We start from the raw sequence: 13996 nt of genomic DNA, 5'->3' as shown, positions 1-13996 counted from the left end.
CACCAGTGTTCAGTGTGAATTCTCCTTTAGAAGCTGGGATGGAATTGTTAAATTGAAAGAGATTTAACAATTGGAGGCTGCTGTAGCAGCATTATTATACAGAACACCTAAAAACGACATTATTTGGCATTGTTTCCTTAAATGGAAGAAAAATGTTTCTTTTTACAAATAGATGTAAGATGTACTGTACTCGCAAAATTCAAAGACCACCATTCTTTAATTTAATTTCTAATCTAAATGGCTGTACATGAAAAATTTCAGTCTGGTTTTAGGCCTGTAGTACAGAGGCAGTACCAAGGAAATGTATCTTTGCTAGTTGTCTTTGATCTTGGTCAAAGATCTTTGATCTAGAATTTGATAATAGACCACTCTATCTTACTAGATACGCTAGAAAACCTTGTAGGAGTAGCAGGAGTAGCTCTTTCCTGGTTCAGATCTGAATGTAAACGATGACATCAGTTCTTACTGAAGTAAAGTGCGGTGTCCCCCAAGGCTCTGTTTTAGGACCTCTATTATTCACATTACATGTGCTACCACTGGGAAGCATTATTGGTAAACGCAGCATCAATTTCCACTGCTATGCCAGTGACACGCAGTTATTTATATATATATATATATATCAAGCAAACCAGATGATAAACTTCAACCTAGCAAGATTGAGGGCTGTATGAAAGACATAAAAGACTGAATGTTGAGTATCTTTCTTAACTCGGATAAAACAAAGGTCCTGCTTCTTGGTCCAAAATCTGCTAGAAACAAATCTAATTTAACACTTACTAGTTTCTCAGCTAAGTCAGGTTCATCTGTTAATAATCTTGGTGTCACAGTAAATCCTGATCTGTCCTTCGATGCACATATAACTAATAGCACTAGAACAGCCGTCCTGCATCTCCGCAATATCGCTAAATTAAGAAATGCATGATCTCTACAGGACGCAGGAAAGTTAGAGCAGCCAGAGTCTCACAAGAACCAGAGAGCTCGACCATATCAGCCCAGTTTTATCAGCCCTGCACTGGTTACCAGTTAACCTTCACACTGATTATAAAATCCTATTACTGACCTATAAAGCTCTAAACGGACTCGCCCCTCAGTACCTGAGTGACCTTCTCTCCCACTATGAACCATCACGCCTACTTAGATCACAAGGTGCTGCTCACTACTGGTACCTAGAACTAATAAACCTCCATCAGGGGGCGGAGCTTCTCATACAGAGCCCCCCAGCTCTGGAATAATCTTCCTGTTAATGTTCGGGAATCAGACACAGCCTCAGTCTTTAAGTCTAGGCTAAATACTTCCATTCTTTCCGTTAAAAGGAAAAAGGGATTATGGTAAACTGGTGCTGTCGTCCCGCTGCCTCACTCACTCACTCAGGTTTGTTGACCGTTGAGTGGAGGGGCGACGACATCTCAGGGAGCCCCATGATTCTGTTACCTTCTGGCTCTCCCTTAACGAGGCTGTTAGCTTGTTAGGATTTTCTCTGTAGCTTCAAATCATTTGCTGAGTTTTGTAAACTCCTTCTTTCTTCCTTGTGCAAGTGGATCGTCTTATATCAGCTCATAAACATCTCTAAAACAAACGCCTTCTACTTAAAGGTCCTTTTGATGTTTGGAAAACACATAGAGGGTGGTCTCTGACTTTTGCCCAGCAATCTAGATTCCGGAAGCTTCCACATGTTTCTACACAGCCTCAGTTTCTAATGCATCTACTGTCCAGCTTTGCTCAGTGAAGAAATGAGTATGTACTGTTGTCTGTTACAGTAGAGTCCCATCGCTAACCATCTCCCTCTCTGTACCAGGACGCCATGGGAGAAAGTGATGTCGTCAATGGAGTGGCGGAGACTAGCCCGAGCTCCTCCCCCACAGGAAGTCGTAAAGGAAAAGCATGTCAAGCCGCAACTCTCCCGACAAAAGGCCAGGACACACCCAGCGCCCAGATAGAGGGCTTCCTGAACCGCAAACATGAATGGGAGGGACACAACAAGAAGGCGTCCAACAGGTCCGCAGCAGTGCAGCATAATACCCCCTTTAGCCTTTAATCTGCAGGCTGAAGTTCAGTCATTAGTGCCATATTTGACTTCTTTGTATTTTGTGTAAGTGAAAAGGCTGATTTCAGTGGTCAGTGCTCATCTGCCATAGGCTATAAGGGGGGTTGTATGTAGAACCAGGATGAATCCCGAATGCGCTGCTTTTGCAGCTTAGTTTTTATTATGGAACAGTGTGTGGTGAGTTTTGGAACTGCAAGATTTGTGGAGTACATCAATACTTTGTTTTCCATTATGTGTTGTCTTATTAATTTGATCACTACTATAAGGCTAATATTTCAAATCAAATTTATTTGTAGTGCTTTTTACAACGGATGTTGTCACAAAGCAGCTTTACAGAATTTCGGAAAAGACAGAGTTTCAACAGGACTGTAAGAATGTACAGAAACCCCCTGGTGGGCAAGCCAGGGGCAACAGTGGCCAGGAGAACCTCCCTCAGAACTGAGGAAGAAACCTTGGGAGGAACCAGGCTCACCAGGGGGGACCCGTCCTCCTCTGGTCAGACTACCTACAGAGTTATTATACTACTAATATTAATAGCAGTAGTGTTAGTAGTAGGAATAGCTGGGAGTCCATGAGAACATCACTGTAGGGTGGGCAGCTAGTCCAAGGCAGGTGGTGGCAGCTGGGCATGGGCAGCTGGTCTGAAGTGGGAAGCAGGAGGGCTCGACAGTCAGTCGTCCTTCAGTGTCCGGCCGGACATGTGGGCGGTTGTATACTCGGAAAGAAAGCAGGGAGAGGGAATTAGTTTCATTCTGTCTGTTTGTACATAAACAGGGAATGTGGACATTTCCAGAGTGTGGCTAACGACTCCGGCAGATCTGATATTTAAGATCACATTGTTCTCAGTGGTGGTGATGGGAACCAGGGGTGTTTTTCTTAACTTTGTTCTTAAGAAAAAACTCTTTTATTTTCCTTTTTTGACTGTTTTTAAGAATGATTCAGTAATGAAGTGGTATTCCTGAAGATATTCCTGAGTCTCACTGACAGACTCGTCTCAGGATGGAGGAGTTGACGAGATGACCGTCTGAATGTATTGCTCATATGCTGCTCCTGCCCCTCCTCGTCCGTCACCCCACATATATTGTCATTTTTTAAGAAAATTTTTTGTTTGCAAAGTTTTTAAACGCTTGGTTTGATGTTTTTCATCTGTTTTGTGCGTCCAAGTGAATTAAACTAAATAACAAAAAAAAGAATAATGATGCAAATTGAAATTGCAGCATCTGTATGTGGTAAAATCCAACATAGCCAACATAAGAAAACACCAAAGATGTTCTTCAGAAAATTTTTCTTAACAGAATATTTGAGAACTTTTACATTTTTTTGCAGAAGAATTGCATTTAGGACACTTCTTTGAGATCTTTAGTGTTTGTCTTAAGAATCTTCGTAAGTTTTTCTTAAAGATTTTGTGAATTTTAGAGACGTCCCCCTCTAAAAGCTCCTCACAGTGGTGGTGATGGGAACCAGACGTCCCTCTAAAAGCTCCTCACAGTGGTGGTGATGGGAACCAGACGTCCCTCTAAAAGCTCCTACAGAAAGTTCCTACATGAACTGGTTCTGAATTCACTGCCTGATGACTGAGACGCTGTTTTATGAGAGTTTTCAGAAGGTTTTGGCATAAAGTGTATGTTTAAAATTCATCCATGTTGGAAAGGTACATGCAGGGCTTTCTAAGCCAAAAGATAATGTGTTACTTCAGATTGATCACTATTTTCCCATCATCGATATTCCATATAAACTCAGGAGACTCGTGTAGGTTCTCTGGTGGTTCTGGATAGTATGTAAAATGTCTATATTTGTGTTGTAGTCATGGCGACGCCTGGTTCCCATCACCATCACTGTAAAGAAAATCAGTTGTACAGCATATGTACCACCTCACATTAAAACACTGTTAAAGACTTGGACAGTTAAATTATTCAATATTCCCCTAGCCCTGGTCCAGCCCTGGTCCAGTCCTGGTGCTGGTGGGCTGCCTTCCTGCAGAGTTTAGTTCCAGCCTGGGTCTAATAAGCTGCCCCACCCTTAGTACAGCTGATCCAGCCAATCAGGGACTGGGGAAGAGGTGGATCAGCTGGAGCAGGTGAGGCAATCTGTGCATGGAATGAGGCTCTGCAGGAAGGTAGATCTCCAGGACCAGAGTTGGAGAGCACTGCTCTAGAACACTTCCAGGTGTCTAAATTCAATTTGAAGTTAAATTTTGCCCATTTTTTCACCAGAAACTCTTAATCTCTCTCTCTTTCCTTTGAACTGGTGTTTTGCTACAGATCCTGGCACAACGTCTACTGCGTGATCAATAATCAGGAGTTGGGCTTCTACAAGGACAGTAAGAGTGCCAGTCAGGGGATCCCGTACCACAGCGAAATCCCCATCAGCCTGAAGGACTCCACATGTGAAGTGGCCCTCGACTACAAGAAGAAGAAACATGTATTCAAACTCAGGTGAGCTGCTTCACACGTCATGTTTCTGAGATGCACTTATTTGGTGGGAACCTAGAAATATTCCAAATAATTTGTCTTCTCTTCCCGGTTTCCCTTTCAGACTTTCGGATGGGAACGAGTATCTCTTCCAAGCCAAAGATGATGTGAGTATTGCTGGTAGCACGTTCAGTGACCCCTGCGTTCACAATGTGCTTATAACTCTCCGTAACTGGGTCACAGTGCTTTGTAAGCGTATTTAACGAGGCTGTTATAATGAACTGTTGAACCCATTGAGGACATGTGAAGATTTAGTAACACAAGTCTCGCTATTATTTATTTTTTGCATGGATGAAGACCATGTGCATAATTATAAAGCATCTGTAATGCATATTAATGGTTATAAATCCATTATAAACATTTAGAATACCCTCACTGACTGCTTTAACTAAAATGACTGAAGTTATTTTTTGTTAGACATACAAATTTTTGTAACAAAAGGTGGAAAGTAATTACAAAAGCAGACAAATTATTGTAATTTGAAAAATATCCTTATAAATATAATTTGAGAATTTTCTAAATAAGATTCCAGTAAATACACCTGTTTTCTACAGTGAGAGCAGTCGTTTTGTACATTTATATACAAAATAATAGCAAAACACGTACAGTATATTACAGAGCTCACACTGACACGTTTAAGATTAAGATTAAGACCCTTATTAGTCCCACAACGGGGAAATTTCAGCTCCGCATTTAACCCATCAGTGCAGTGAAACTCCACATACACACCACTGAACACACACACTAGGGGGCAGTGGGCACGCTATCCGCAGTGCCCGGGGAGCAGTTGGGGGTTAGGTGTCCTGCTCAAGGGAACCTCAGTGCACTCTGTAGTTCTACAGCTACAGACTGTAGTCCATCTGTTTCTCTGATTTTAATGCACTCACTGGTCACTCAGACCAGCGCAACACACACTGACATAACAGTGTTACTGCAGTGCTGAGAATGACCCACCACCCAAACAGTACCTGTCCTGTGAGGGTCCATGGGGGTCCTGACCACTGAAGAACAGGGTAACAGAGTATCAGAGAAACAGATGGACTACAGTCTGTAACTGTAGAACTACAGAGTCCAGCTATACGGTCAGTGGAGCTGATAAAGTGGACAGTGAGTGTAGAAACGAGGAGGTGGTCATGATGTTCTGCCTGACCGGTGCAAGTTGTAATAAATGGGCTGACGAGGGAGACCAGGAGGCGGGGAACAAATGTGCGAGCGCATTTTATTTGAGCCGTTATGCAGATAATCCAGATGATATTCAGGCAGATGAGCAGTGACAGCGCTGGTGGGGAACAGGGAGTGCGTTAAAATGCGCTCAGTAGCCCAGTCACCATCAGACTTCCCTTATCCGAGTGTTCAAACGCTCATGTAAACACACTTCATCATTTCAGACACATTAAACAAAGCAAATAAATAGGAACTGTGCACTAACGGGGCAGAACGCTCATGTCATGTGACCAGGGGTGCCCAAACTCCTGCATACGCCCATAAACTCTGACACGTGGCCATCTCTCTGCTCTCTCTGTGCCGCTGCAGGAGGAGATGAACTCATGGATCCAGGCCATCTCCTGCGCCACGCCCTCCGAGCACAGCAGCCATAGCACCCCCGCCTCAGGCCGCGCGCACACCCTGCCCGCCTCGGTGGGCGTGGCCTCCGAGTCCAGCCCGGGCAAGCGGGAGAAGGACAAAGAGAAGCGCTTCAGCCTCTTCAGCAAAAAGAAGTAGAGCCATTCCCAGCGCCCCTCAGTCCTTTTCACTTCCTTTTCCTTTCCCATTCTTCTCTTCCTCTTCCTGAAGCAGAACCTCCAGCATGCAGAGCTCAGAGCCAAAACTCCACACTCGGTGCCTGGTCGCTCCTCTGGGTGGGCTCGGGAGCTAGAAGAGGAACCTTCTTACTCGTAGGGGTCGCGAGGTGCTTCGGGCAGTCGTTGTAAATCGGTCTCCGGAGACGGAATCATCTCGATAAGCTTTCTTTCCATCTTTCTTCGTTTCTCGCTTCCTTTCAGCATCCCTGCTTTAGTGCTCCTCGTCGTTTTCTCCTCTGTCTTGTTTTTGTAAGCGTGAGAAGTTTCTAGGAGCTGCCTTCAGTTTGCGCGAGGCTTCCTCGGCCTTCTGCGGACGGCGGAGGGCAGCGTTGGTGCTTTGGACTCTTACGAAGTTTCCTTTAAGTCGTTAAACATCCTTTCCAGTTTAAGTAACTAATAAAACCCCTCCAGCCATTATGTTTCCTCAAAGGGCAGTTCTCTCTACTAAAGAACTTAGTACGACGTCATCGCATCCGAATGCAAGAGCCGCCGCGTAGTGGCGAATAATTAACATATGCTGGAAAGTTGAATCAAATGATTGTGAATGGTCAGAATGTTGGCTAATTATGAAGGACTAATTTTATCAAGAAAAAAAAAACAAAAAGCAAAAAAAAAATCTTCTTGTACTTGAGTTGCATTATGTTGTATGTTTAAAGGTTATTTAGAGAAAACTATGAATATAGATGTATTATAACTAAAAAGGCATCGTTTGTTAAGTGAGGAAACTGGAAGTGCAGCGTTTTCTGGAAAAGCTGTATTGACTGAATAGCAGCCGCTTGCTTGTTGGCTATAGCGCTGTGTGTTCTCATTTTGCTACTTTCTCTGGCTACTTAATACAAATAGTGTGCATTCTCTGTCAGCGTAACTACTGTAACGATACGTTCTCGTCATTATCGCACAGTCAAAAATGCCATAACGCCGCCGGGATCTGCTGGTCGTGACGTAAAACATGGACCCGGACTTAATCTGGATGGATCTGCAGCCTGTAGCCTTTTACCCTGTCTGTTAAATATGTGCAAAGTCATTAAATGCTTTTGAAGTTAAAGTTTGGTGTTTTTGCTTTTTTCCCTTTCTTACTTTCCCTGTAAGTGTAGATATAAATCACTGAGAAAAGAGTGGATGAAATATCTAACCTTCCAACACTGTACGGTCACTCACTGACCACTCACTGACCACCTGACCGTATAGCTGCACTCTGTAGTTCTACAGTTACAGACTGTAGTCCATCTGTTTCTCTGATACTCTGTTACCCTGTTCTTCAGTGGTCAGGACCCCCATGGACCCTCACAGAGCAGGTACTGTTTGGGTGGTGGGTCATTCTCAGCACTGCAGTAACACTGACGTGGTGGTGGTGTGTTAGAGTGTGTTGTGCTGGTCTGAGTGGATCAGACACAGCAGTGCTGCAGTGCCAACCAAAAATATCCAGCCAACAGCGTCCTGTGGGCAGCGTCTTGTGGGCAGCGTCCTGTGGGCAGCGTCCTGTGGGCAGCGTCCTGCGACCACTGATGAAGAACTAGAGGATGACCAACACAAACTGTGCAGCAGCAGATGAGCTGTCGTCTCTGACTTTACATCTACAAGGTGGACCGACAAGGTAGGAGTGTCTAATAGAGTGGACAGTGAGTGGACACGGTGTTTAAAAACTCCAGCTGCACTGCTGTGTCTGATTCACTCGCACCAGCATAACACACACTAACACACCACCACCAGTGTTACTGCAGTGCTGAGAATGACCCACCACCCAAACAGTACCTGCTCTGTGAGGGTCCATGGGGGTCCTGACCACTGAAGAACAGGGTAACAGAGTATCAGAGAAACAGATGGACTACAGTCTGTAACTGTAGAACTACAGAGTGCAGCTATACGGTCAGTGGAGCTGATAAAGAACGAAAGTTAATGGTCATTTTTTTGCTGTACAGACGACGGGAGAACCCTGACATGGTAGCCAGGTAGGTTATAATGTAACAGATCGTGTTTGCTGACCAACTTCATTTTGGCCACCTTAGTGCCATCTTGTCCATCACGCGTACTCGGTCTTGTCCTCGAGGCCAGCTGGGTGTGACCCCTCCGTCTGAGGAAACTGGACGCTGAAATGTTTCCCTCGTTATTAAATATCAAACAGAATGAATTTCATTTCTTTACATCTTTAATTAAAGTCCGTTTGCTGCCAGTTGAGGATCCATTTGATCTCTTCTGGACGGCTTAACTGGGTGTCGTTCGTTTGTTGTTCACTGGCTCTGAGGTTCAGACGTCCCCCGAGGGCAGATGGGAATGTTATTACTCTCTTTCTAATTAATAATAAAAACCGATGCGTGTTGTTTAGTCGATGATGATGATGATGATGATTGTGAATGGGGTTTAGAGAAGAACCTCACTCTTGTTTCCACAACAGTGTGAAGTTGCACAAAGATTATAATAATAATGAATATTATTGCCATTCCAATACATTTATACTGTATTGTATTTACTGTTCTAATTTAGAAAATCTCATACGTTTGTGTAAAAATACTGTTTTAGAACGAAACCCTGTATCTTCATTTTTGTCGTTTTTCACTTTTTGCCATAATTTGAAAATGCCTGTTGGCCTTTATGCGGTGTGTAAATTTCACGGTGAATGGACCGAAAGAAATGGCCCAGAATGACTTTTAAGGACGTCCGGTTCCATTGACTTGCATTAAAAGTACAGTAGGTTTTTTCCTTCTCTTGTCAAGTTACTATTATCACTGCTATCTCCTAAAAGGCGACTTTACAGGAGATGGAAAAAACATACTGTACTTTTAATGCAAGTCAATGGAACCAGAATTTTTTTCCAAGCCATTTTTGGCCATTTCTGTTGGTCCAGCCTTCATGAAAGTTGCACACAATGTAGAGGGCGATAGGCTTTTTCAAATTATGTCAAAAGCTGAAAATCGACAAAAATGGAGATACGAGGTTTTATATATATAAGGTATATTCAGGGAGATCTGGGTTACAAATAATGAAGTTGGAATGATCGTGTTTTAATACAAGCGACATAAACATCTCTGCTACAAACGAACACCTGACCTCTGTCTCTGGCTCCTACCGTTCAGTACAAGCCCACCCAAACTGAGGGAAGTGCAGTGTTCGGCCCCTGGGTGGGTTCACTCTGACAGACAGGGTCAGTTTAACACCTGCTAGAAACGTCTGATCGATCAGTGCAAACAGAGTTAATTCAGTTCAATTCTGTGTCGAAATATGTAAGACAGACAGATTAACTGACACATCAAATTACATATGAACTCTGACATTAGTCTCTGTACCAAACAGTGACATCAGGAAAATATGGAACATTGTTTCTGAATAACTGCAGCTTTACCAGCTGATCATGTCAATTCCATTAATATACCCAACTATAGTTGACTTAGGCCAGGTTGAGATGGTTTGGACATGTGTTGAGGAGGAATAGTGGATATATTGGGCAAAGAATGTTGGAGATGGAGCTGCCGGGTAGAAGGAGAAGAGGTAGACCTCAGAGAAGGTTTATGGATGTAGTGAAGGTGGACATGGAGATGGTTGGTGTGAAAGTAGAGGAGGCAGTGGATAGGGCAAGATGGAGGCAGATGATCCGCTGTGGCGACCCCTAAAGGGAGCAGCCGAAAGAAGAAGAAGAACCCAACTATAGTTGACTTACTAAAACCAAAACTCTGGTGTGAGAGACGCTGGTAAAGCCTCAGAAAATGCCTGTGTACATGTGTGAACTGGAACAGAAGGCCTGAATGTGCTCCTTTTAGAGAAATCACTCAGTTCAGTGGTTTAGACGTGAACAAAGTCATCCAGAGTGGCTTGGTGTGAAATGAACGAAATTTACAGACTGCAGGTTTTCACCGTTACAGTTGTAGGAACCAGACGTCGCAGCATGCCAGGGCTCTAAAAGCTCTAAAAGCTACATCCCGTTAAGTTAGTAACTTACACACAGTGCTCATGAATGAAGTTACTGGCCAGTGGCTAAAGCAAGAGAGGAGAATTACACTCTGCAGTGTCTTCTGGGCTTCTCAAACACCAGGGGGCGCTCCCGAGCGAGTCCAGAATGAATGGGTTGGTATGGAGCGTTTGAGCAAAATTAGTTTATAAACGCTGAAACAGTTTTAATGTCCTGAACACAGAGCAGCATAAAAACACTTTAACATCGCTGTTATGTTTTTAAGAGCTTTTAAACTCAAGCTATAGGAGTTTAAAACGGCACCTCATGTATATTCATGACCTCAGTGAGCGCGAACAGCCAATGAGCTGCTCCGCTCGCCCATCAATCATCCCGCTCCAGCAGTAAAGCCCGCCTCCTGCTGCCCGAAACCCGTTTGCTGTAGAAATAAAGGAAACATATCGGTGAGATTTGCTTGGTTTTTTAGTGAAATCCATCCGTCTACTGTCTAAAATTAAAGGAAAGTTCTGGTTCAGTGATTAGAGACCACTTTAACGGTTGGTTTTTAGCCGTTGAGCTCCATTCACTCCCATTCATTGAGGACTCACTCGCGGGCGCCCTCTGCTGTTCAGGCCTGTTTTTGATATAACAGGGGAAATGGGAAGTGGCCAGACTCCTCATAAGGCAGCTCTGATACGGTCGTTCAACACGGCTAACGCCAGCAATTCTTATTTACAGTTTATTTTTAGATGGTTTTCGTAACTATTTTGGAAGATGGCAGTATGTGGAGGTCTTCGAGGAGATCTGTTTCCCAAATGTTGTGATGAGAGAGAGACTTAAATGGACCTCCACCTTAAATTCTGCTCCACCTTAAATGAACCTTAATTTAAGTGCTACCATAAAAGAGTTCCACCTTAAATTTAGTGCTGTCTTAATTGAAGTTCCACCTTAAATTCTGTGCCGCCTTAATTGCAGTGCTACCTTAAAGAGAGAGAGACTGAAGCCAGAGCAGGCCAGGGCGAACGGAAAGTGCTGAGGTCAAGAACAAACTCACTTGCTGCTCCGCTTCCCAGTTTGTAGTGTTGCCAATTTAACGACTTTTCTGGTGTTATTTGAGACTTTTGGAGACTCTGAGGTGAACATACATGTTCTTCAGTCTTCAGTGAGCAGCGGGTCCCACAGCGGGTAACAGAGCAGGTAACACAGCGGGTCCCACAGCGGATAACAGAGCAGGTAACACAGCGGGTCCCACAGCGGATATCAGAGCAGGTAACACAGCGGGTCCCACAGCGGGTAACAGAGCAGGTAACACAGCGGGTCCCACAGCGGGTAACAGAGCAGGTAACACAGCGGGTCCCACAGCGGGTCCCACAGCGGGTAACACAGCAGGTAATACAGTGGGTCCCACAGCGGGTAACAGAGCAGGTAACACAGCGGGTCCCACAGCGGATAACAGAGCAGGTAACACAGCGGGTCCCACAGCGGGTAACACAGCAGGTAATACAGTGGGTCCCACAGCGGGTAACAGAGCAGGTAACACAGCGGGTAACAGAGCAGGTAACACAGCGGGTCCCACAGCGGGTAACAGAGCAGGTAACACAATGGGTCCCACAGCGGGTAACAGAGCAGGTAACACAGCGGGTCCCACAGCGGGTCCCACAGCGGGTCCCACAGCGGGTAACACAGCAGGTAATACAGTGGGTCCCACAGCGGGTAACAGAGCAGGTAACACAGCGGGTCCCACAGCGGGTAACAGAGCAGGTAACACAATGGGTCCCACAGCGGGTAACAGAGCAAGTAACACAGCGGGTCCCACAGCGGGTCCCACAGCGGGTAACACAGCAGGTAACACAGCGGGTCCCACAGCGGGTAACACAGCAGGTAACACAGCGGGTCCCACAGCGGGTAACACAGCGGGTCCCACAGCGGGTCCCACAGCGGGTAACAGAGCAGGTAACACAGCGGGTCCCACAGCGGGTAACAGAGCAGGTAACACAGCGGGTCCCACAGCGGGTAACACAGCAGGTAACACAGCGGGTCCCACAGCGGGTCCCACAGCGGGTAACAGAGCAGGTAACACAGCGGGTCCCACAGCGGGTAACAGAGCAGGTAACACAATGGGTCCCACAGCGGGTAACAGAGCAGGTAACACAGCGGGTCCCACAGCGGGTAACACAGCGGGTCCCACAGCGGGTCCCACAGCGGGTAACAGAGCAGGTAACACAGCGGGTCCCACAGCAGGTAACAGAGCAGGTAACACAGCGGGTCCCACAGCGGGTAACACAGCAGGTAACACAGCGGGTCCCACAGCGGGTCCCACAGCGGGTCCCACAGCGGGTAACAGAGCAGGTAACACAGCGGGTCCCACAGCGGGTAACACAGCAGGTAACACAGCGGGTCCCACAGCGGGTAACACAGCGGGTCCCACAGCGGATAACAGAGCAGGTAACACAGCGGGTCCCACAGCGGGTAACACAGCAGGTAATACAGTGGGTCCCACAGCGGGTAACAGAGCAGGTAACACAGCGGGTCCCACAGCGGGTAACAGAGCAGGTAACACAATGGGTCCCACAGCGGGTAACAGAGCAGGTAACACAGCGGGTCCCACAGCGGGTCCCACAGCGCGTAACACAGCAGGTAACACAGCGGGTCCCACAGCGGGTAACACAGCAGGTAACACAGCGGGTCCCACAGCGGGTAACAGAGCAGGTAACACAGCGGGTCCCACAGCGGGTAACAGAGCAGGTAACACAGCGGGTCCCACAGCGGGTAACACAGCAGGTAACACAGCAGGTAACACAGCGGGTCCCACAGCGGGTAACAGAGCAGGTAACAGAGCAGGTAACACAGCGGGTCCCACAGCGGGTAACAGAGCAGGTAACACAATGGGTCCCACAGCGGGTAACAGAGCAGGTAACACAGCGGGTCCCACAGCGGGTCCCACAGCGGGTAACAGAGCAGGTAACACAGCGGGTCCCACAGCGGGTAACAGAGCAGGTAACACAGCGGGTCCCACAGCGGGTCCCACAGCGGGTCCCACAGCGGGTAACAGAGCAGGTAACACAGCGGGTCCCACAGCGGGTAACAGAGCAGGTAACAGCGGGTCCCAAAGCGGGTAACACAGCGGGTCCCACAGCGGGTAACAGAGCAGGTAACACAGCGGGTCCCACAGCGGGTAACAGAGCAGGTAACACAGCGGGTCCCACAGCGGGTCCCACAGCGGGTAACAGAGCAGGTAACACAGCGGGTCCCACAGCGGGTAACAGAGCAGGTAACACAGCGGGTCCCAAAGCGGGTAACACAGCGGGTCCCACAGCGGGTAACAGAGCAGGTAACACAGCGGGTCCCACAGCGGGTAACAGAGCAGGTAACACAGCGGGTAACAGAGCAGGTAACACAGCGGGTCCCACAGCGGGTCCCACAGCGGGTAACAGAGCAGGTACGCGTCTGCCCGCGGGTCCGGGCCAGCGGAGCGCATGCGCAGTAGGACGGCGCTGTGGTTTCTTTCAAAAACTAAAGTTTGTTTTGGCCTGAGGCTTAAACTATAAATAACACCTGTCCAGCTCACATTCATCACAAACCTGCTGGAAGACCACATCAAACAGCTGGAACCCAAAACAAGCTAGAACACCGAACAACGACTGATATTCAGGAATGATTGAGTTAGTGTCTCGACATAATGACTTAAATTACTGAGTTAATAACTCAAAACAACGACTGATATTCAGGAATGATTGAGTTAGTGTCTTGATATAATGACTTAAATTACTGAGTTAATAACTCAAAACAACGACTGATA

At 46.5% G+C, this 13996-nt stretch overlaps 1 protein-coding gene across 4 annotated transcripts in view; it reads left to right on the top strand.

The window, feature by feature from the left end:
• The window catches only part of LOC108414519 (spectrin beta chain, non-erythrocytic 1-like), a 147861-nt gene extending 140499 nt beyond the window's left edge, over positions 1 to 7362 (top strand). For 3 of the 4 annotated variants that reach the window (XM_037532859.1, XM_037532861.1, XM_037532860.1), the window contains exons 33-36: positions 1796 to 1995; positions 4306 to 4479; positions 4580 to 4622; positions 6049 to 6237. In XM_037532859.1, coding sequence (XP_037388756.1) covers positions 1796 to 1995; positions 4306 to 4479; positions 4580 to 4622; positions 6049 to 6237 — 606 coding nt within the window. Of the gene's footprint in view, positions 1 to 1795; positions 1996 to 4305; positions 4480 to 4579; positions 4623 to 6048 lie in introns of all 4 variants that reach the window. The other variant, XM_037532858.1, reaches the window with a different exon arrangement.
• The last annotated feature ends 6634 nt before the right edge of the window (positions 7363 to 13996 follow it).

This window comes from Pygocentrus nattereri, chromosome 22 (genome assembly GCF_015220715.1).
Source record: "Pygocentrus nattereri isolate fPygNat1 chromosome 22, fPygNat1.pri, whole genome shotgun sequence".
Lineage (NCBI taxonomy): Eukaryota > Metazoa > Chordata > Actinopteri > Characiformes > Serrasalmidae > Pygocentrus > Pygocentrus nattereri.
This window is presented reverse-complemented; position numbering and strand designations above follow the sequence as displayed.